Genomic DNA, 23916 nt, shown 5'->3' on the forward strand with positions numbered 1-23916 from the left:
GTATTTAGATTTATCCTAATAAATGATCAAATAAATGTAGGCTACTCACAGTCTGAAAACAGCAGATTTAGAGCAGAATGAACGGCTGTGTTCCACTTCTCATGTTTATGTTCCCTTCCCTCGCTCACTTCTCTTCTTCTCCTAGACTCAGATGTGTGTCATTGCTTCGGTTGCTCAAGCGCCTCTACTGGCGGAAACCAATCCCTATTAAACTATCTAACTTTCATAGCGTCACCTTCTTAAAATAATTGCCAAAATCATTTTTATTTTCACAATTATTTTAGGAAGGTGACGATAGATTAAAATAGATAGGCCTACAAGACAACCAAGATCAGATCTGTTATCTTGTTTGAGATAAATTAATCTCCCCAAATATGTTTGATGAGGGATCTAAAATGTTCAAACTTCGAATATCTGCTAAGGAGTTTGCAACTGTATTTAGCCTATCTGGACTCCCAACTGTCGCGTTACAGATGTTGTTGATTTTAATATAAATTGACTCCATTTTAAAGTTAGATGGTAACTACACTAGTAATAAATGTGAGAGTTAAGAAAGATTTACCTCAAAAACTCCAAAACTCCAGTTCTTCCCGAGCAGCTCAGTGCAAGTTGTCTGATTTCTCCCAATAAAATTACAATCACAGTCCTCACAGTTTGATAAACACCGTGAATTAAATCCGTGTCATTTTTGGCGCTTAATAAACAAAAAGTTACGCGTCTTGCGGAAGAACATTGTAGCCGAAGCTACTTCTCTCTGTTTATGTCTATGACAAGTCACGCAGGAACTCGGTTACTCCGCGGCGGTTGCGTCCCGCTCTGATTAAACCAAATAGTCCAAATATAATCACTTATTATTGGCGTACTGTAGTGATCAACGATAAGACAAAAACATGGTTTGGAAGATGGATTCATAATGTAAATATTTGTATATTTTGAACGATAGTGTACGTTTATGAATCACGGTGGATTCAACAAGATCACGTGGTTGAAATGAAAGCAAATGGCGTTATTTAGAGAGGAACATCCCATTGAACAAGAATGGCCAAATACAGAGAAACTCATGCAATTTATTCATATTCAGAGGATTGAGGCGACACAAAAATAAGCTTAAACCAAGACGCGTTCCATTTTTTATTAGTTTTTTAACCAAATTGTTCGTCAAAATAATACAAACGCATAACTTAACTAACATAAAACCTTCTTTCATATCTACTAGATAGCAGCTGTAAAACTAAACTAGGCATGTCACTGCTGAATTGTCACTCGTTGTCCTTCTTCAAATTTTACAATAGAAAAACATCTGGTGCAAAAAAAGACTTCAATATCTTAATACATCACATCTAAACAGCTCGACCAAAAATGAGTTGTTTGTGTCATATAAATGATGATTTAATGGACCATCTTGTATGATAAATGTTTTTTTTTTTTTTTGGGAAATTCTCAATTTTATGTTTTAGAATACAGAACGGGGCAATAGTGTGGAAACAAAAAAAATCCCATACTTATCCAGACACTAAAATCAAATTCCACACTTGTCTGTACTGCATATAGGAACTCTGAGAAAATCATACTATTTACATGTAAGTGATGATCTGAACTAGAACATTTTCTTACTTAGACACCTTCGGGCAATGCTTTTGCTTATGTTTCAATAGAGTAGAGAAGAAGGGGAATCTCTTTCCACATGAAGAGCACTGGTGCGGCTTCTCTCCAGTATGAATTCTCTCATGATCTTTCATGGATCCTGACTGAGCGAAACTCTTTCCACAGTGTGAGCACTTGAACGGTTTCTCTCCAGTGTGAACTCTCTGGTGTCTTTTTAAGTTGCTGGATGTAACAAAGCTCTTCCCACAGTCAGAGCACACATAAGGTCTCACACCAGTGTGAACACTCTCATGCTCTTTCAAAGAATACAGTCGTGAAAAACTCTTTCCACAAAAAGAACAAAAGTGAGGCTTCACAGCATGAACTTTAAGGTGTTTTCTTAAGTTTGATTCCACAACAAATGTTTTCTCACACTGATCACAGCTGAATGATCTCAATCCAGAGTGACTGCGCAGATGAATGTTGAGATTTCCTTTCTGAGAGAAACTCCTTCCACACTGAGAGCATGTGAACGGTTTTTCTCCAGTGTGAATTCTCATGTGTATATTAAGTTTTCCTTTCTGAATGTAACTCTTTCCACACTCAGAGCAGGTGAAAGATTCTTCTCCAGTTTTTCGAGCTTGTTTTTGTGTGAAACTCTTCTCCATCTGTGAAATTATGCTTCCATCTTCATTTTTGAAATGTTTGTCTTCATTCACTTCCATCAGGTCTAAAATCAACATATTAAATTTTCAAAATTCAAATAAAGAAGGAAATATTACGGTGGCCGAGAGAGCTCAATGCGCTGAAACTGAAGAAACCGCATGCAAATAGAAAAAACACCCGCAAATTAAGAAAACATCTTCATCAGTTTTATAACACACGTGTGCTCCAAATACTCACAACAAAACCAAATACTGAAACGCACAACAAAAGGTCACAAAAAAAAATACAGAAACGCGCTCAAAACCAAATACAACAACGGAAATGTTTCCAGGGGACCCAAATAAGTGACGACAAATAAGGCTTATTGCCAAATAATTTGATATTGCTCAATAATGTTTTGTTAAAAAAAACTTTTTTTTTTTTTTGCAAACCATACAGAGATGACGTTTATGACAAATTTGTATACAACATACAAAATGTATTGGAGTTAACAAAGAGATGGAAAAAAAGACTAAAAAATAAGAAAGAGAAAAAGAACATGAGGGCAAGATATTAACAGCAGTAATAAGAAATTCCTGTCATAAGAACAGCTATTCAGCTGATGGACACCGTGCTGCGTTGTCATGGGAACATCCCGGGTGAAAATAATGAGGAAAGTGGGTGAATCCGAAATCGATCGTACATCATCAGCTGTACACAGCCGGGTTCGTCACTTATTAGGGTCCCCTGGAAACATTTCCGTTGTGCTATTTGCAGCGCGTTTCTGTATTTGGTTGAATAGGGTATATGTCGAACGTCGCATGACGAAACCGGAAACCTGGTCTCATCGCATCCGCTTGTCATAGAAAGTGTTAACAGCCGTATGAACTGATGCCGATATCTATGGAATTTTAAGGTAATCAGCTAACCTACCTATCTCACTTTGTTATTGGCTTTTTATTCTATTTAAATATCTAAACGTTAGTGTGAAGATTTTTTTTTTTTTTTACTTTTAAATATCGATCTTCACATGCGAGGGACATTGGTTATGATCATCTTTGCTCGCTCCTTTTAAGTTATCTTGAGTAAAACAGTAAAAAAATGCATGAAGCACATACAAAAGACCTGAACCGGAAGCGATGCGTTCTGTTTTCCGGTTTCGTAATGCGGCGTTCGACATATACCCTATTGTGAGTATTTGGAGCACACGTGAGTAGTAAAACTGACGAAGATGTTTTCTTAATTTGCAGGTGTTTTTTCTATTTGCATGTGTGTGTTTTTTCAGTTGCAGCGCTTTGAGCTCTCTCGGCCACCGTAAAATAGCAATAAGAAATATAGGCGAGTCACAATCAAGCAAAAATGTTGTCCTTTTTTCAGTTTTCATCTTAATGTTCCTCATCAGTCATTAAAGAGAATGAAGGAAAACACCAACCTATTTGTTCCTCTGTCTCTTCATCTTTTATTCTGCAGGGTTCTTCCTTAATCTCCATCTTTACAATAGTATGTCCGTAGTTTCTCCTGGAGTAATTCCTCCTGCTTGCTGCTCCTGTGGGAAGATGGGAATATTCCCCAGCATTTAAACTCTCATGAACGGCTGTGGGAGCTTCACTGACTGAAGGAGTGAATTGTGGTTGTTGTTGCTCATTTAGCAGATGATCATTACACTTACAATCACTCTCAATTATTCAGCTTTAAGTGAATTAAAGGTTGATTGCTGTAATCAGACATCAATTAAATGTGGGAATGTGGGCAAAATAGAAACAAATGAATAGTTTGCCATTCAGATGAGAATTACCTAAAACTAGTTATTTCTGACACTAAAGACTGTAGCATAATTTACAGTAGCCCATTTAGAAAATGTTGTAAAATGTAATTTAGACACACATAGTAGGCAATTATCTGTACTCGAGCCTATGTATAGTTCAGTTAAAACCTTGCCCTCTTTTGCAAACTAATAATGTTGTTTAACTTAATGTTCGATTAAATCTGTCTGCTTAATATAAGAATGCGCTGTTTATCTTTCAATCAGTTAAGAGCCTTAATTTTAATATGTTAAAAAACGAGACGTGGTGAGTGAAGAGACACCAAAATATTGCCAAAATAACGCCAAAATATTGTTTTTTTAGTTGTGGAGAGTTCAGTTGTTTATCAACAACCCGATTTGTATATCAAAACCATGGTTACAAGTTGAATGTATATTAAATTTGGCGCCGCATTTTTATAACATGTCCGAGACGCAGCAAAGCTCCATATTTTATGTAAAGTGAGAATAAGATTGTCTCATTTCAATGTTACAGATGTTGTACACAGAAGAGGCCGGTCATGCGCGTTTGCTTGCCTGAATGGTTGTAGCCAAGCGTAGGCTAAAACTAGGTTTATACTCGCCGCGTCCGCACAAGCGCACAGCATTACCAAATGTGGACGTTCCACTAGAAACAAACATTGATGTATTGTTCTAATTTATTACTGTGAAGCTGCTTTGATACAATCTATGTTGTGAAAAGCGCTATATAAATAAACTTGACTTGACTTGACAAGCGCGAAGGTACGCGCGGCAAAAATGACATCATTGCGGTGTGGGCGGTCATGCGCAAGACACCATGGCCCTGTCCCAAATAGCACACTCCGGAGTTGTGGACTTCCTCAGAGTCCACACTTTGGTGACGTCATGTAGTGCAGACCTAAAGGGCCCTTGGCGCGAGTCCATGAGGGTGCATTGAGAGGTATTTTTGGGACAGGTTCGATCGTCAAGCCGGAAATAACGGTCTGGTTGTTGTTGGACAGGAGAAATCACATTTTTGCGCTCCGACGTCTTCTCTCCATGTCAACTACACAGCTTAATTTTACAGTTCTATATTTTGATATTGTACATGCCACCTGGGCATAAAATAAATAATCAAAAGACCAAAAAGTCACCAGCCCTGCGGCTGGCAACTTGGAATGTCAGAACATAGTGCCCTGGCCTCTGTGACGATCTTCAGCAAGTTGATGACGCTAAAAAAAACGCTATCATCAATCACGAGCTGTTAAGGCTCAACATCGACGTTGCTGCCCTTCAAGAGACACATCTTCCATCCAGTGGAAGTCTGAAGGAGAGAGATTACACTTTCTTCTGGCAAGGACTGGAGCAAGACAAGCGCCGACTTTAAGGGGCCGGCTTTGCAGTGCGAAATTTTCTCTTACCATCAGTAGAACCTCCTTCTCAGGGGACTGAGCGTATCCTCTCCCTCCATCTCACAACCTCCTCGGGACCCTTGCACATCTTTAGCGTCTACGCCCCCACACTATGCTCCACAGCTGAGGATTAAGATGCTTTCTATTACGAACTTGAGGCCAAAATTGCAGAGATTCCACTGAAAGACAACCTGCTCATGCTCGGAGACTTCAATGCCCAGATGGGCGCTGATTACATCTCCTGGCCATACTGCATTTGGACATTTTGGCGTTGGCAAGCTTAATGAGAACGGACAGCGACTACTCGAGCTATACTCTGACCACAACTTGTGCATTACCAACACCTTCTTCCCCACCAAGCCCCACCACAGAGTGTCTTGGAGACACCCCAGATCCAAACACTGGCACCAGCTTGACCTTATTGTTACTCAAAGACCCATGCTCAAGCACGTGCTTGTCACCCGCACGTATCACAGTGCTGTCTGCGACACGGACCATTCCCTGGTCAGCAGCAAGGTGCGCCTCCAACCTAGACAAACCCATCGCTTGAAGCAGAAGGGCCGCCCTTGCATCAACACGGCAAGAACATCAGTGCCAGAGCTGCGGGAACGCTTCGCCAGGGCCATTGATGAGGCCCTGGAGGACTGCCCTGTAGACAGTGTTACGATGCGATGGGAGCACATCCGTGACACCGTGTACAAGGTTGCCTCAGACACCTTCGAGAAGAAGGTGAAAAAGAGTGAAGATTGGTATGTGGCAGGGATCGAGGTACTGGAGCCTGCCATCACTGCAAAACGTACCACTCTCCTTGAGCACAAGAGACAGCCTTCTGCTAGGACATTGGCTGCCTTCAGAGAGGCACGTAATAACACCAAGAGGATTGCCTGAAAGTGTGCGAACGACTACTGGCTGAAGTTGTGTAGCGATATTCAGACTTCGGCGGACTGTGGTAATATCCGAGCCATGTATGAGGGCATGAAGAAAGCGTTTGGTCCCAACGCCATCAAGACTGCTACCCTAAAATCTACTTCTGGCGAGATCATCACAGATCGTAGAAAGCAGTTGGAGAGATGGGCTGAGCACTACCAGGAACTGTACTCAAGAGAGAACATTGTTATTGACACAGCCATTCGAAATACCATGCCTCTGCCCATCATGGAGGAGCTTGACTCGCCACCCACCATCGAGGAACTTGGGAAGGCCATCGATTCACTGGCCTGTGGGAAAGCACCAGGCAGTGATGGAATTCCACCTGAGATCATCAAGGCAGGAAAAGTGAGCTCTCTTCTCGGCCACCTCCATAACCTCCTGCTCAAATGCTGGGAAGGGGGCATCATACCCCAAGACATGCGAGACGCTAAGATCCTCACGCTCTATAAGAACAAGGGTGATCGCAGTGATTGCAAAAACTATCGTGGGATCTCCCTCCTCAGTGTTGCGGGGAAAGCCTTTGCACTTGTCATCCTTAACCTACAACTGCTCGCCGATCGTGTGTACCCGGAGTCGCAATGCGGGTTCCGAGCAAAACGGTCAACAATTGACATGGTGTTCACCCTTAGGCCCCGTTTACACGTACATGGTTATTTTGAAAAACGGAGACATTTCCCTTCGTTTGCGCCCTTCGTTTAGACGCAAACGGAGGATTCGCCAATGAAACCGATTCTTTCTAAAAACTCCGGCCAGAGTGGAGATTTTGAAAATCTTCGTTTGCACGTTTGTATGTAAACAAAGAAAACCGGAGTTTTAGGTAGCGACGTCACAGAATGTGACTATTTTCGGGATTCTGATTGGCTAAGGTGGGCTTGAGCTTCTCGTTACACTGCCACCTACAGGTTTGGCATGCTCTTGACAGCATATACACAGGTTCGTGTGCACGATGTTATTTTTGAAAACGAAGAGGGGTGAAATGTCCGTTTATGAAAATAGCCACCTACGTGTAAACGTAGCCTTAGGCAGCTACAGGAGAAGTGCCGTGAGCAGAGACGTCCCCTGCTCCTTGCCTTTATAGATCTGACCAAGGCGTTCGACATGGTCAGTCGGACTGGCCTTTTCACTCTCCTACACAGGGTTGGATGCCCCCCCAAGCTCTTGAAGCTGATTATATAATTTCATGAGAACACAGTGGGCACAGTCCAGTATGGCGAGTCATCCTCAGACCCCTTCCCAATCAGGTGTGGTGTGAAGCAGGGCTGTGTCCTGGCGCCAACACTCTATGGCATGTTCTTCTCCCTGCTCCTGCACTATGCCTTCAGCAACTCCAAAGACGGGATCTTCCTCCATACTAGGAGTGATGGGAACCTCTTCAACCTCGCCCGCCTCAGAGCAAAGACTAAGGTCCGCAGGGTACTCATACGGGAGATGTTGTTTGCAGATGACGCTGCTCTTGCCGCACACACTGAGGGTGCCCTCCAGCGACTTATCACCTGCTTTGCAGATGCATGCACAGAGTTTGGCCTTGCCATCAGCCTCAAGAAAACCAACATATTGGTTCAAGATGTCAACACCACTCCTGCAATCACTATCAGCGACCACACCCTGGAGGTAGTGGAGAATTTCACCTACCTTGGCTCCACCATCTGCAGCAACCTATCCCTGGATACCGAGCTCAATATAAGGATAGGCATAGCAGCTACCGCCATGGCTCGACTAGCAAAGAGGGCTTGGGACAACACTCTGTTGACACTCAAAACAAAACTGAAGGTGTACCAAGCATGCGTCTTGAGCACCCTCCTCTATGGCAGTGAAGCTTGGACTCTATATTCTCGCCAAGAGCAAAGACTGAATGCCTTTCATATGCGCTGCCTCAGACGACTCCTGAGCATCACCTGGCAGGATCGTATCACAAACAGAGCCATCTGGCTCAGGCAGGTATGCCAAGTATGTTCACCATCCTCACACAGAGGCGACTGCGCTGGCTTGGCCACCTGTGCAGGATGGATGACGGTCGTATCCCAAAGGACGTTCTGTACGGGGAGCTTGCCACAGGAACACGACCACCTGGACGGCCAACCCTGCGCTACAAGGACACCTGCAAGCGAGACTTGAAAGCGTGCAGCATCTGCCCAGCTGATTTGGAAGCAGTGACATCGGACCGCGAAAAATGGCGATCCACCGTTAAGACTGGTGTCCTTCTAGCCGAAGAAAAAAGAGCAATGCAGTGGGAGGAGAAGAGGACCCGCCGGCAGCAAAGCGTTCAGCCTGCCCCCACTGACACCACCACTGCTTACACTTGCAGCAAGTGCCAGCGGTGCTGTCGCTCCCGTATCGGACTCTACAGTCATAGCAGAGTCTGCAACCAAACCACAGACTGACCTGGGTGCAGATTCTAAACCATTGTCTCTCGAAGACAGAAGGATGCCAACAACAACACTGTTAAAGAGTTGGATTCCCACGCTAAACATGGACAAAGTTTCAAAAATTAAGTTGTACGTGTGATGGGAGTATTTCTGTGCCAAAAATACTCCTTCCAAACTGAGTGCCCCCCCCCCCCCGGACTGGCATTTCTAGAGACCAATAAGAAACAAAAGTAATGTACTAGAAGACAATAAATTATAGTCATTCATATTTATTCAAAACTGAAACATGAAAATGATTAGGCTACAGGAAATGGCTTATATGAGCCAATAAATACTCCTCTGCCGCCATCTACTGGTTATAATGCCAAATAAATGTTTTTTTGTTTTTTTTTGTTAAACTACAGTGCTTTCTGTCTAATGTTGGATTTCCTACATCTTGAAACGTTCGGTTTTACAAATGGAGAAAATCTCAGAAGAATGAACAAATAATGTTTTTGGTATCACATTAAAAATAACATTTGAAGTGCTGGATAAATGTGGTGTGTGCATGTCCAATTACAGACATTGTGTTTCTTATTCCAACATTCCCATTAGCTTCAAGTTTTTATTGCAATTAATAAAACTTGTTTATTGGCAAATTAGTTATGTGTGCATTAAAATATACATAAAACATTAGTCAACCATTAATGGTTTTGTAACGATGTACAAGGTACAGAATGACAGCTAACAGTTCACCAGAAATGCCCAAGCTGGCTTATCGAAAACCAGGATGTAACCATATATATAACCAATTGCTATAGACACAGAACACATTAACTTTTCCTGAGCAATTTCATCTTTTCACAGTGATGTGTTTGTCTCTGTAATTAACCCATAGCTGGAGGCGGATCAGAATCCATGATGCAGAGGTTCTTTATTGTCAAAGACAATCAAAGTCAAACAATCCAAGACGACAGGCAATAGACATAATAAAAGTCCAGGCAAAGTTCCAAACACAGCGAGGCAGACAGACAATGGCAAGAGAAAATTATCATTTTAATTAAAATCCACAAAGAAACAAAGTGCATTCCTTCATAAATTGTTTTATGGCAACACACTGGTTTTCTGAACTATTATTTTGACCTTCCCCTAAGGCCCCCCCCTTGTCAAATACTTCACTACTAATTTTAGCAAATTATCCAGCTTTTGATTAATCTGAATGTCAAATTATTTACTTGTAAGTGTATTATTTGTAAGCGATGGCTCTGAACATGAACTTTGCTCATTAGACAAATTCGGACAATGTTTTTTCTTATGATTCTGTAGATGAGATAGCTGGGTGAAACTCTTTCCACAGTGTGAGCACTTGTACGGTTTCTCTCCAGTATGAACTCTCTGGTGTGTTTTTAAATTGCTGGATGTAATAAAGCTCTTCCCACAGTCAAAGCACATATAAGGTTTCACACCAGTATGAATACTCTGGTGCACTTGCAAAGTTTGCAGTAGTAAAAAACTCTTTCCACAAAAAGAACAAAAGTGGGGCTTCACACCAGTATGAACGTTAAGGTGTGCTCTTAAGTGTGATTTCACAACAAATGTTTTATCACACTGATCACAGCTGAATGATCTCAATCCAGAGTGAGAGAGCAGATGATAGTTGAGATTTCTTTTGGATATGAAACTCTTTCCACACTGAGAGCATGTGAACGGTTTTTCTCCAGTGTGAACTTTCATGTGCACACTTAGGTGTCCTTGATGTCTGTAACTCTTTCCACAATGAGAGCAAGTGAACGGTTTTTCTCCAGTGTGAATTCTCAAGTGATCATTTAGGTGTTCTTTCCGAATGAAACTCTTTCCACACTGAGTGCATGTATAAGGCTTCTCTCCGGTATGAATTCTCACGTGTCTTTTAAGGTCTGATTTCTGTCTGAAACTCTTTCCACACTCAGAGCAGGTTAAAGATCCTTTGACTCCAGATTTTCCAAATTGTTTTTGTGTGAAATTCTCTTCAGTCTTTGAAACGACTGCATTTCCATCTTCATTTGTGAAATTATGACGTTTTTGTAACAGATGTTTGTCTTCATTTTTATATGTTAGTTTTCCATCTTCATTTGTGAATTGATGGTGTTTGTCTTCATTCACTTCCATCAGGTCTAAAATAAACATTAAATTCAATTTAAAAAGGACAAATGAGAAACAAAGTTCATTCTTAATTTAAAACAAAGTTTACTACCGAGTCTACTAGTATCTAATTTCAGCTGTATTGATGTATTGTATGAATTCCTCATCAGTCATAAAAGAGAATGAAGGAAAACACCAACCTATTTGTTCCTCTGTATCTTCATCTTTTATTCTGCAGGGTTCTTCCTTAATCTCCATCTTTACAATAGTATGTCAGTAGTTTCTCCTGGAGTAATTCCTCCTGCTTGCTTCTTCTCCTGTGGGAAGATGGGAATATTCCCCAGCATTTAAACTCTCATGAACGCTGTGGCCGATGTTGCTCAATTAGCAGATGATCATCACACTTAAGGGCCCTACACACCGGGACGAATATCGGCGCGCGTTATTCGCCATCGTTTTTCAACGCGTTTTTTGTGTTCACACCCAAGCGATTTTCGCTGACGATGAGCCGAGTGAACATGCAAATTCATTCCCTGACATTAGATGGTGCTTAATGTTAAACAGAAACCACTCCATAACAGTTCTCTTTTATCAAGATTTTTGTAGTCGCTGTCGCGTTTGTCATATAGTTCTTTATGTTCCGACACCAACGAGACCAGCAGCTCTACATTCATCTTGCCTTGCATCTTCCTCGTCTTATTTCTTCCCGGCAGTGTAGACGCTACCAGTGCCCGTCTACGGACATTCTCTGACGCTACTTGGTGTATATCTTCTTCGCCGTTACGTATGAGTGCTCGGCAAAACCGTTTTGTGTTTGAGCGCCCCCGAGTTGTGTTTTACTGTAACTTCAGAAGCTCCAGACACGTAAACAAAAGCGTCAATCTCATTGGTCGGATAGTTTTTGACGCGGCGTGTCAAACCAAAAAAACGAACCCGAGGCGTTTTTTAAAAAATTACGCTTTTACGCGTGCCGTTTTTCGCGCCGGTGTGCACACTCACATTGACGCCCTTTGTTTAGTCACGAAGCGTTAAACGTCGGCGAATATCGCGCACGAAACTCGTCTCGGTGTGAACAGGCCTTTACAATCACTCTCAATTATTCATGGTTTAAGTGAATTAAGGTTTGATTGCTGTAATCAGACACTAATTAAATGTGGGAATGTGTGCAAAATACAGAAAATTAGGTGGATCAGAATCCATGATGCAGAGGTTCTTTATTCTCAAAGACAATCAAAGTCAAACAATCTAAGACGACAGGCAACAGATGTAATAAAAGTCCAGGCAAGGTTCCAAACAGGGAGACAGGCAGACAGACAATAAAAAAAAAAAAAAAAAAAAAAAGCTTGGTAATGCAGATAAACTGCCAATACTTTGCAAATCACAATGTGTTCACTGTGGCTTATAAAGCTACAAACATGAAGTGGGAATACAAACAGGAAGTGCCACTAAAGTGACGGCTCCCTCTGCTGGAGGGATGAACTGTTCATGGGCCGAGGTGTGACAGTCAGAGTCCATATTATGGATAGTTGCAGTTTTAGTCAAGAGAATGAGTTATAGGCAATATATATATGAAATAAATCCTATTTTGTTCATTATTCACACCGTGTCGAGTGATTTTAATGCAAAAAGTCTTCAAGTTGTTTGAACTATGGATTATGACTTAGACTATTGTTGCTATTGTTAAACAAAATGCCTCATATGCACAATTAATGAAGATAATTAAACTCCTCAAAAAACAAAACATCTCTTCACAAATGTTTTAGTTTTTGGAACTATTATTTTGACCTTCCTCAAAGATTCCCCAGGGTTTCCCATACATTCATTAATTTGTGGCGGCCCAATATCAACGCTGACCGCCACGGATTGATTCAGATTTTTTAACTATTTAATATGGGTAAAATTGTATTTTATTGTAGAGCTGTGCACTGCTTGCTCCCTCTCTCTCTCACAAACTGACAACGGAGGCACGACTAGCCCCTCCTCTTCGAGAACGATCTGAATCAAAACATGAGCATGCGTTAGTTAGAGGACGGATTGTTGCCGGTGCTTAATGCTTATTCCCCCAGCGAAGATTCCAGAATCAATCCGGAGTTGAATGGTCAGTAATGAACACTGTTGCTCAACATAACTCTGAGAAGTTAGTCTATGGTAAGCGCTGTAGCGTTTCCATTACAGATTCACGCAAATCTTTTGCGACTTTTTTCTATATATATCGATAAACAACTATTGGGAAATGACGGCGTTTCCATTAACCGATGTTATGCGACTAAAACGTCATTTTTTCCTCTCGCGATCAATCATTCCAAAAATCATGGCAACGGACGTTGGTAGGTTTATATGTAACGTATCACAGCCACTAGACTAGACATTATTATTATTATTATTATTATTATTATTATTATCTCCAGGTTCCACCTGCCCTCTAGATCCAATCCCCTCACACCTTCTAAAAGCCATCTCTCCCACACTTTTACCACACATCAACTCATCCCTCCATTCTGGCATCCCTCCATTCTGGCCATTTCTTCCCTACAGCATTCAAGCAGGCTCGGGTAACTCCACTGCTTAAAAAAACAACATTAAACACATCACTTGTAGACAGTTACAGACCTATCTCTCTCCTACCACTCATAGCAAAAACACTAGAACAAGTTGCTTTCAATCAAGTATCATCTTTCCTGTCTCAGAATAACCAGCTGGAGGTCAAACAATCTGGCTTCAAGAAAGGGCATTCAACTGAGACTGCATTACTGTCGGTCACTGAAGCCATACGGATTGCAAAAGCTTCTTCAAAATCATCAGTTCTCATTCTCCTGGATCTGTCTGCTGCTTTTGACACTGTGAATCATCAGATCCTTCTGTCCACCCTCTCATCACTGGGCATCACAGATACTCCTCTCCAATGGTTTGAATCCTATCTCACAGGTAGGTAGCACATCGGATGGATGAAGGAACATCACCTGCGCTCACAACCTGGCAAAGACTGAGCTTCTCGTTTTCCCTGCCACCCCATCAAGAAGTCTTGGGAGTAATATTGGATGACCAGCTAACCTTCACAGACCACATAACAAAGACAGGTCGATCATGCAGGTTTACACTGCACAACATCAGGAAGATCAGGCCATTTCTAACTGAGCATTCAACACAGCTTCTCGTCCAGGCCCTGGTCATAGCTAGGCTTGATTATTGCAATGCTCTTCTGACTGGACTTCCATCATGTGCAACTACACCTCTATAAATGATTCAGAATGCTGTAGTTTGTCTTGTCTTCAACGAGCCCTAGAGCCTACTTTTACTCCTACTTTCACTCGCTCCTACGAGTCTACATCCATACCAGAAGTCTACGATCAGTCACCAGGGTTTCCCATACATTCATTAATTTGTGGCGGCCCGCCACATATCAACGCTGACCGCCACGGATTGATTCAGATTTTTTAACTATTTAATATGGGTAAAATTGTATTTTATTCGCGCTGCTTGCTCCCCCTTTCTCTCACAAACTGACAATGGAGGCACGACTAGCCCCTCCTTCTCTTACCGCACGATCTGAATCAAAACATGAGCATGTAGAGAGCGGATTGTTGCCGGTGCTTAATGCTTATTCCCCCAGCGAAGATTCCAGAATCAATCCAAGTTGAATGGTTAGTATAATGAACACTGTTGCTCAACATAACTCTGAGAAGTTGTCTAGATGTTAAGCGCGGTCGCGTTTCATTACAGATTCGCGCAAAACTTTTGCGATTTTTTTTCTTCTAAATATCCGTTACAACTATTGCGAAATGACGGCGTTTCCATTAACCGATGTTATGCAACTAAAACGTAATTTGTTCCTCTCGCGATCAGTCATTCCAAAAATCATTGCAACGGACGTTGGTAGGTTCATATCACAGCCACCAGACTAGACATGATATTATTATTATCTCCAGGTTCAGGTTGGTGTTTGTTGGTTTTTGTCCACCTCAATCTCCAGGTGTGCGTGTGTGTGTGTGTGTGTGTGTCTGAGTCTGTGTGTGTCCACCTCCAGGTCCAGTTTGGTGTGTGTGTGTGAGCCTGTGTGTGTGTGAGCCTGTGTGTGTCTGAGTATGTGTTTGGGTCTGAGTGTGTGTGAGTGTGTGTCTGTGTTTGAATCTCTGTGTGTGTGAGTCTTTTTGAATGTGTGTGTGTGAGCCTGTGTTTGAGTGTGTCAGTAAGTTTGTGTGTGTGTGTGTGTGTGTGTGTGTGTGTGTGTGTCCAGTTCCAGGTTTGTGTGTGAGCAAAATTTGCAACAAAAAGTCTGTGGAGCAGTCATAGCATAGAAAGTGTAGCAATGGCAAAGTCTTTAAGTTATCTGACACTAACTGTTGGCAATGGGAATGTGTACTTGTCAATAAAAAAATATGATATATATATAAAGTTTATATATATGATGTATATATAAACATTATATATATATATATATATATATATATATATATATATATATATATATATATATGATATATTTAACTTAATCACCCCCCCCCACCACACCCCCCCCCCCCCCCACCACACCCCACCCCCCCCGGTCCCCGGTCCCCAAACACCACACCACCGCAAATAGAATCTAATTCTGTGGGAAACACTGGTCACTGAGCGATGCCTCGTGTTACCATCACATACCATTTCGGTGTTTGGTGTTTTTAGCCCCCAACGGCGCCTTCCAGGCAGCGAGGGGATGGGTAGGTTTAAGGTTGAGGTTAGGGTTAGCTGCCTGGAAGGAGCCATTGGGGGCTAAAAACACCAGAGCACTTTTTTCTCTGCTATTCCTATTCACTGAAACCGACACTATGCTCCGACAGAACAACATAAATCAGACAGTTTTAGAAAAAAACCTGCGCTTCTACCTCCACCTAGAGCCTGTTATTTGTTTTGCAAAAATCCACCGCTCCCGGTTCTTCTGGTCCAATCAGCGCAGGGCTGTGTGAGATCTGACAGTCAATCACAGTTCATGCACACACCACAGATCCCCCCTCCCCCTTCGCGCACGTTACAATATCATATGCACACGCCTGAAGTTCGCAGGTGTGTTGGATTGTATGAAACGTGATGGCGGAGAGAAAATATACTAACTAGCTTCCAATTCCTCAGTTAACAACTAGAGCTAGGAGGTCCAAAACAACCAAGGAAAGTACCAAGTAACCAAGTACTCCATGGTGTTGATCGATGCTGATGAGACGGGCGCGTTTAAAGAAAATCTGGTGCACACACACTGACGAGCACGAACTCAATGGCAGGGTGCTCAGTGGTAGTGGGGCACGAGAGTTGTAAACATTCAAAATTTTGGCTAAGTCCCCTCAATCTGCCTGACTTGCCGAATGCAGCTTTAAGATTAAACAAGATGATTCTTTCATATTATTATAAAAATTGGAGAAAGTGTAGAGTGAGTCTTGGCAGAATAAGTCCCGCCTTTTAAGTAAAAGAGTCAATCGCCAATTGGTAAAGTCATTGCGTCACTGCAGAAGCCCTGGTTGTCATAGAAGCATGACGTGCTTGAGACTGCACATTCGCGCTAGCTGCCTGGAGAAACCTGAAGAGCTTTTCTTATCCTAACTGTAAAAGTTGCAAGTTACAAAAAACACACAAGCACCGCTGACTGACTCTGATCACGGCCGGGTGTTCTCCGAGTCCCAGGACCCAAAGTAATAGATTGGGACCCGATCCGACTGACCATTTAAAATATAGACCCGAACCTGTACGGTTCCCGGGTGCTCCGTATAGACCTCTACTCTCCAGAACATTCTCATTCACTGTTCTTTGCTGGTGGAATGAGCTCTCCATCTTCATCCCGAATGCAGAATCCCTGACATTCAAAAGACAGCTAAAAACTCATCTCTTCTGTGAGCACTTAACCTCTTAAAATAAAATAAAAATATTATATTTCCTTTTCCTTTAATCCTCCCTTGTCTGGCTGATACTACTCTAAGCAATGCCTGAACTTTGTATTTTGAGAACTTCTTGACTCGCGTGCTTTAGTTCTCATTTTTAAGTCGCTTTGGAAAAAGGCATCTGCTAAATGACTAAATGTAAATGTAGGAGAATGAAGGAAAACACCAACCTATTTGTTCCTCTATATCTTCATCTTTTATTCTGCAGGGTTCTTCCTTAATCTCCATCTTTACAATAGTATGTCAGTAGTTTCTCCTGCAGTAATTCCTCCTGCTTGCTTCTTCTCCTGTGGGAAGATTTTTATTTATGTATTTATCCAAAGCGACTTACAAATTAGGAACAAAGTAAGCAATTCATTGTGAAGAGGCAATCAACACAAGTGCTCAAAATACAGCTAGACAAGGGAGGGGTTTAAAGGAAAGGATAGAATTTTTTATTAAGTGCTCACAGAAGAGATGAGTTTTCAGCTGTCTTTTGAATGTTGTCAGGGATTCTGCACTCCGGATGAAGGTGGAGAGATCGTTCCACCAACAAGGAACAATGAATGAAAATATTCTGAAGAGTGATTTTGTGCCTCTCTCTGATGGTACCACGAGCCGTCGCTCGTTGACCGATCGTAGACTTCTGGTAGGGATGTAGACTCGTAGGAGTGAAAGTAGGAGGGAGCTGAGCCTGTGGTAGATCTGTAAGCAAGCGTCAATGCCTTGAACTTGATGTGAGAAGCGAGTGGAAGCCATTGCATAGTAGGGGTGTAACAATACATCAATATGGATCGATGCATGCATCAATGTCACACGTAAAATATCGATATGAGGTACCTTTATTTTGACACTTTCCACATCCTCACGTAACGTCCATCTACGCATTTCCTCCAAAGCGCGCATTTTCGTTTACTCACTATACTGTCTCCTCAGCTGAAATAGACGCCTGACAAGATTGAATGAACCCTAAACATATTTTGTCACAAAAGCCGGTATTGTCCACTGTCAAGGCATCGCAAGTTCATGTTTTACAGCAGAAACCAACAACCACCCTTGTTGTTTCTGAACAAAACCTGATAAGTCCACTTTAGCGAATCAGCATGCAGTATTCAGGTCAGGTGACAAGGCTGCTAGTCACTTCGGAAAGACGCAGAGCTGAGACAAGTTTCGTCAAAGCTGACAGAAAGTGATCGAGGATGGATAATTTCAAAGAACTTGAAGAACCTGTGATATCTTCTTCAGGGTGTAAAAGGAAAATAAAAGCTGAAACTTTTTCTCAGAAACTTTCAGGCGTCTATGATTAACTGAGTGAAGGTCAGCTGGTCATCAAAGATTACTCCAAGATTTCTGACTGACCTTGATGGGGTGATCGATAGGAGTGGGAATCTCTAGGCACCTCACGATTCAATTATGATTCAGAGGGCTGCGATGCGATGCTAAAACGATTATCGATGCATTTTTTTTTTTGTGACTACTTGGTACTTTTAAAGCAAAGTATTTATAATGACCTATAAATAATTTACTTCCAATATATTTTATTAATAAAACAAATGGAAGTGATTTGGCAAGTCAACTCTAAGGTTACATTTGCCAGCATGTCCCAACATTGCAAAGAACCAACAGAAAAAGAAATGTGTGCCTGTACTAGCAGCATACTTGTAGTCAATGAAAACAAACTTCAGCATATTCTGACTCTCTAACATAAAATAATAGACTTCTAACCAACATCCTCGTGTTATGTGCAATGAGCAAAATAATCCTGCAGACAAAAAATAAATGTGCAATGAGCAAAATAATCCTGCAGACAAAAAATAAATGAACATTTTGCTATAACAAAATCACAAACAGCTTTCATACAAAAATATAGGATTAAGTACCAGCAGCTTTCATACAAATAATGCTTGTGGAATATTCTGAATAATTAGTAACATACAAAGGTGTAATACATAATAAAGAGTCATAGGCCCAATCCCAATTCTACCCCTTAAGCCTTCACTTTCCCCTACCCCTCTGTTTTGCGCGTTCACGTGAAGGGGTAGGGTTGTCTCGATTCTCTTTTGTCTGGAGGGGTAGGGGTAGGGGGAAGGGACAGATAGCCCTTCAAACGAAGATTTTTCGGGACCACGCTTCAAACGAAGGGGTATGAGAAATGTCCCTGCATACACCGGCTACAGAGGCAACATGGCTGCTCAAGCGAAAAATTCTTAAATGTAAGAATTTTTGGCATTAAGTATTTTAACAACAAATAATCATTTGCTTTATGTTACATTCAATCTTGTGTTCAAATTTACAGTCATGTTCTTCAAAGAAACGTTTGCAAAAAAATTGCTGTAACCCACGCAACTGGGTTGAATGCATCTGACGACGGCATCTTGGAAGTTTGTGATAAACATCGGTGCATCTTCTGTGACGTAGGCACTAGCAACTAAGTATAATGACGTGTAACGGTGTAGTAGTGGTGTCCCATTTCTTAGGGGAATATTTTCACCCCTATGCGTTGCCACTCTGCTTCAAGGGGTAAGGGTAAGTGGTAGGCGAAGGGTTAGGGGTAGACGAAGGGGTATAAAATAGAATTGGGATTGGGCATGACTTGAAATTGTTGCTATATACCACAATCAAAAACAGCTTATACAAAAAAAGTAAATGAACATCTGCAGAGAGCAGTCAAAATGTAACTTTTTGTGACTGGCATTGCACTGATACACAAGGTGACTGTGGAGGGCAGTACAGTAAACCTACATATAACGTACGTATAGGCCTAACAGATCTGTTTACAGCATAGTGAAGTGAAACAACAATACAGAAAGCAGTTCTCATACAAAAATAGAAAAAAGGCCACAATGAAATTGCCAATTTTCCATAAGTTAGCTTTTAACGAAGAGGATGCAGTTCGGATTTCGCGCTTAGCCATCATGCATCTTTTTTATATGCACGGCACAGACAGTCTGGACACTGCGCTTCCGCGCTTCAGAGTTCCGCCTTTTGCGTTCCATCAATATTAAGTTATTCGTGTTTTTTTTGTGTGTTTTTGTGTGCAATTTGTGAATTGATTCAGAATCGTACACGTCCACATTGCGATGCATCTAAGAATCGTTTTCTTCCCCCACCCCTAGTGATTGATGATGGCAGGGAAAACGAGAAGCTCAGTCTTTGCCAGGTTAAACTGCAGGTGATGTTCCTTCATCCATGCCAAGAAGGAGTGAATTGTGGTAGTTGTTGCTCATTTAGCAGATGATCTTACAATCACTCTAGATCAGTGGTCTCAAACTCAATTCCTGGAGCTCTGCACAGTTTAGCTCCAACTCACACCTGCAAGGAAGTTTCTAGTAATCCTGAAGACTTGATTAGCTGGATCAGGTGTGTTTGATTAGGGTTGGAGCAAAACTGTGCAGAGCTGTGGCCCTCCAGGAATTGAGTTTGAGATCACTGCTTTAGATTATCCAGGTGCAAACGTTTTGCTCAAAATGTCATTTAGAGACAATTCCACTTTCTTTCTTTTTTCTGAGAAAGCAGGACATAATATATGAAACAACAAACAAAATCATATTTTTAAAGTTTAAATGGAAAATAGATAAATAAACGTAAAAAATATAGGCTAGATCATGCAAATCAATGCCAGAAATAAGCTCAGTTAAAAAAGATTACAGAGATTTATGTTCAAACACTTTCCTGTAACCGACTCTAAATATTTAATGTCAAACAAATAATGATTGTATCTTCTCAAAAGAAGTGTTGTTATTATAGGAAATAAGCTCTATATTTCCAGCACTGTTAAACTAAATTCTTAAATTCAGTTCATAGAGAAGCTTAGGGTTTATTGCTGTAATCCGACATCGATTAAACGTGTGAATGTGGGCAAATTACAGACAAAAGGAATCGTTTGACATTCAGAAATACAGGCATTTTAAAACTTAAAAACTCCAGTTCTGTGTGTCATATTGTTGCATAAAAAAATACAGGTATACAGAATGTTAGAACAAAGCTGTTTTCTTTGCATGATAAGTTTTACATAATAGCCACTCAACACTGTAAATCTAATGTGTTGTGGTTTTACAGAGGGGAAGGTGTTTGTCATTTTATCAACAAGGGAGGAAGGAAAAAAATAGAGCCCTGCTGACATTAGTTATAATTTATCATTAAAAACTCTGTTTACCAGGTTTCATTTGTTCATTAAATAAATGGAAAACAACTCATAATCTTCACAAATTGCAATGTGAAAAAAAAAACAGTCAGTAATGTTTACGTTTCGCGAGTGTAGTGAACAACATCAGTCGGTTCATTTCGATTCATTTCTGAGTGATTCACTAAATGAACCGACTCGTTTAGTCGTTTGGATTTAGATTTCTCCTAATAAATGATGAAATGAATGTACTCACAGTCTGAAAACAGCAGATTTAGAGCAGAATGACCGGCTGTGTTCCACTTCTCATGTTTATGTTCCCTTCCCTCGCCCACTTCTCTTCTTCTCCTAGACTCGGATGTGTGTCATTGCTTCGGTTGCTCGAGCGCCTCTAATGGCGGAACTCCAGCGATGGGAATTCTTCACATTTAAATTTAACAGGCAATGAATGCATCGCGGTAAAGTGAAAGTTGCTCAGATCTATTCTAGCCCAGTGGTTCTCAAAATGTTTAGAGTGTCGTTCTGAGGCATTTAACATCCTTCTGCGTACCCCGTCCCTTCCTCTTAGACTACATTCACTGTCACACCTTTTTCATTAAGGGACAATATTTGTCATTAAGAGTATATTTTCATTAAGGGACAATAAAAAAAGCGATTTTTCCAGTATATTTTTTTACCTTTAAAAATACCTTTGTAAATAATAAGTAGCCTAATGCTTAAAAAAAAAAAAAAAAAAAAGTTAAATAGCCTAGAGTAATATGCATTGATGGTAAAAACAAAATTATACTTTTAAATGTTAAATTAACTCACTGTATTAATGAATGAGTCATCAGTGATTCAGTAACAAAGCGAGTCGTGAGAGTCAAGGATTCTATGATAAATACAGCATTTATCATAGAATCCTTGACTCTCACGACTCGTTCACGGAAAACCGCTGTGTGCTGCAGTTCTGCTGTAGCTTTCGTTGGAACTATTATTTCGCTGCAAAATAGAGCAAAAAATACTGATAATACGGTGTTTAAAATGAACATCACTTCAAGGGATAGTTCATCCAAAAATGAAAATTAGCCCATGATTTACCCATGAAGCCATCTAGGTGTATATGACATTCTTCCTTCAGACGAATAGCCTACAATCGGAGTTATATTAAAAAATGTCCTGGCTCTTCCAAGCTAAATAATGGGAGTGAATGGGCTCTACTTTTAAGTCCATACAAGTGCATCGTATCCATGATAAAAGTGTCCCAAACGGCTCAGAGGGGTTCATAAAGGCCTTCTGAAGTGAAGCGATGCGTTGGTGTAAGAAAAATATCCATATTTAAAACTTTATCGACTAAAATATCTAGCTTCCGACAGACGGCCGTAAAGATTGTTTATGAAACGCTGTTTGTCTTCAGTCACTTCCATCGGGGCTAAAATAAACATTATATTCGGGTTCAATTCACAAATTAGAAACAAAAAGAAAATAAGGGAGCAACAAATTGCCAAAATCTAGTTTACTATTGAGTCTACTAGTATCTAGTTTTAGATATATTGTTTTATCTCAGTTTTCATCTTAATGTTCCTCATCAGTCATTATAGAGAATGAAAACACCAACCTATTTGTTCCTCTGTATCTTCATCTTTTATTCTGCACGGTTCTTCCTCAATCTCCATCTTTACAATAGTATGTCCGTAGTTTCTCCTGGAGTAATTCCTCCTGCTTGCTTCTTCTTCTCCTGTGGGAAGATGGGAATATTCCCCAGCATTTAAACTCTCATGAACGGCTGTGGGAGCTTCACTGACTGAAGGAGTGAATTGTGGTCATTGTTGCTCATTTAGCAGATGATCATCACACTTACAATCACTCGCAATTATCCAGGTGCAAATGTTTGTAAAAAGACATTTAGAAACAATTTTTGCAATACTGTAGCTTACAAAACGATTAACGCATTTTTAAAGCATTTTATTAGTTAGGATTAAAGAGTAGAATTAAAATCTAGATAGGCAGTATTCATTAAATAATCAATTTGATTGCAATTTTGAATTCCAGATTCTTAGTACTCATCTTTCTAGATCTGTCTTCTACTTTTGACACAGTTAACCACCAGATCCTCCTGGCAACAATCATGATGAAAGGCATCTCAGGAACAACACTCCAGTGGTTCAAGTCTTGCCTCTCAGTAGGTCCTTCAGGGTGTCGTGGAGGGTTGAGGTGTCTAAATCGCAACATCTAGATACCGGGTTGCCTCAGGGCTCAGTGCTTGGACCACTTCTCTTCTCCATCTACATGTCATCACTAGATCTGTCATTCAGAAACATGGCTTTTCCTATCACTCCTATGCTAATAACACACAACTCTACCTGTCATTCCAGCTAGATGATCCAACGGTTGCTGCTAGAACTGCTTGGTCCTACAGATTTTCCTCATACAACATTAGGAAGATCAGGCCCTTCCTATCAGAGCTACACAACTCCTTGTCCAAGCTCTTGCTCTATCCAGACTGGACTATTGTAATGTGCTCTTTGCAGCCCTTCCAGCATTACCTGTCAAACCTCTGTATCTGATCCAGAATGCAGCAGCGAGAGCGGTCTTTAATGAGCCGAAGAGAGCGCACGTCACACCTCTCTTCATAAACTTGCACTGGTTGCTAATTGCAGCTCACTTCAAATTCAAGGCACTGATTTTTGCCTAAAGAACAACCACTGGCTCTGCACCCATATACCTAAACTCACTACTTCAGACTTATGTGCCCTTCAGAAGCTTGTGTTCTGCAAGTGAATGGCAAGAGATAATAAAATGTCTCTGAGTTAGAGAACACTTATTAAAGGATTAGTTCTCCCAAAAGTGCGACGAGAATACTTTTTGTGAGACAAAACTCCCCCTACAAAAACTCTTCCTTTTCAGTCTCCGGTGCTGTTCACTAGTAAACAGCTAGTTCCGGGTTTTATGTCAGAACGTCGACTCATTATTGGTCAGCTCAGGCCCGGAGTGGAGAATCGGGAGAATTCCCGGTGGGCCGCTACACTTTTGGGCCGGTCGAGGATTGTTTTTTTGTTCTTTTTCTTTTTTTCTTCACATTTCAATGTCACGTTAGTAGGCCACACACGTTTCGCATTCTGACACCACAGCG

The 23916-nt window shown here is 41.1% G+C and overlaps 1 protein-coding gene across 8 annotated transcripts; it reads right to left on the reverse strand.

Annotated features, from left to right (window-relative positions):
• Positions 1-1049: 1049 nt before the first annotated feature.
• Positions 1050-22515, reverse strand: LOC308706281 (uncharacterized protein). 8 transcript variants are annotated; one of them, XM_081391852.1, is made up of 6 exons: positions 21061-21145; positions 17152-17386; positions 16873-16989; positions 11000-11116; positions 3662-3775; positions 1104-2314 (listed from the first exon to the last, which is right to left on the reverse strand). In XM_081391852.1, the coding sequence occupies exons 4-6, from the start codon at positions 11055-11057 to the stop codon at positions 1611-1613; spliced, it is 876 nt and encodes a 291-aa protein (XP_081247978.1). In that variant the 5' UTR covers positions 11058-11116; positions 16873-16989; positions 17152-17386; positions 21061-21145; the 3' UTR covers positions 1104-1610. The 8 variants fall into 8 exon arrangements, 6 of the variants coding, with proteins under 6 accessions (XP_081247976.1, XP_081247978.1, XP_081247979.1 ...); XM_081391853.1 differs by lacking the exons at positions 17152-17386; positions 21061-21145 and adding an exon at positions 22398-22515; XM_081391854.1 differs by lacking the exon at positions 17152-17386 and having other exon boundaries at positions 21061-21152.
• Positions 22516-23916: the final 1401 nt, after the last annotated feature.

The sequence above is a fragment of the Scardinius erythrophthalmus genome (assembly GCF_964197995.2).
Source record: "Scardinius erythrophthalmus genome assembly, chromosome: 17".
Lineage (NCBI taxonomy): Eukaryota > Metazoa > Chordata > Actinopteri > Cypriniformes > Leuciscidae > Scardinius > Scardinius erythrophthalmus.

Bases quoted from the DNA above. Each gene is read 5' to 3' on its own strand.
- LOC308706281 (XM_081391849.1), bottom strand. From the start codon at position 11,057: ATGGAGATTAAGGAAGAACCCTGCAGAATAAAAGATGAAGATACAGAG. The intron at 10,832-10,999 runs GTTGGTGTTTTC...TGTTTATTTTAG, and splicing joins AGATACAGAGGAACAAATAG to ACCTGATGGAAGTGAATGAA.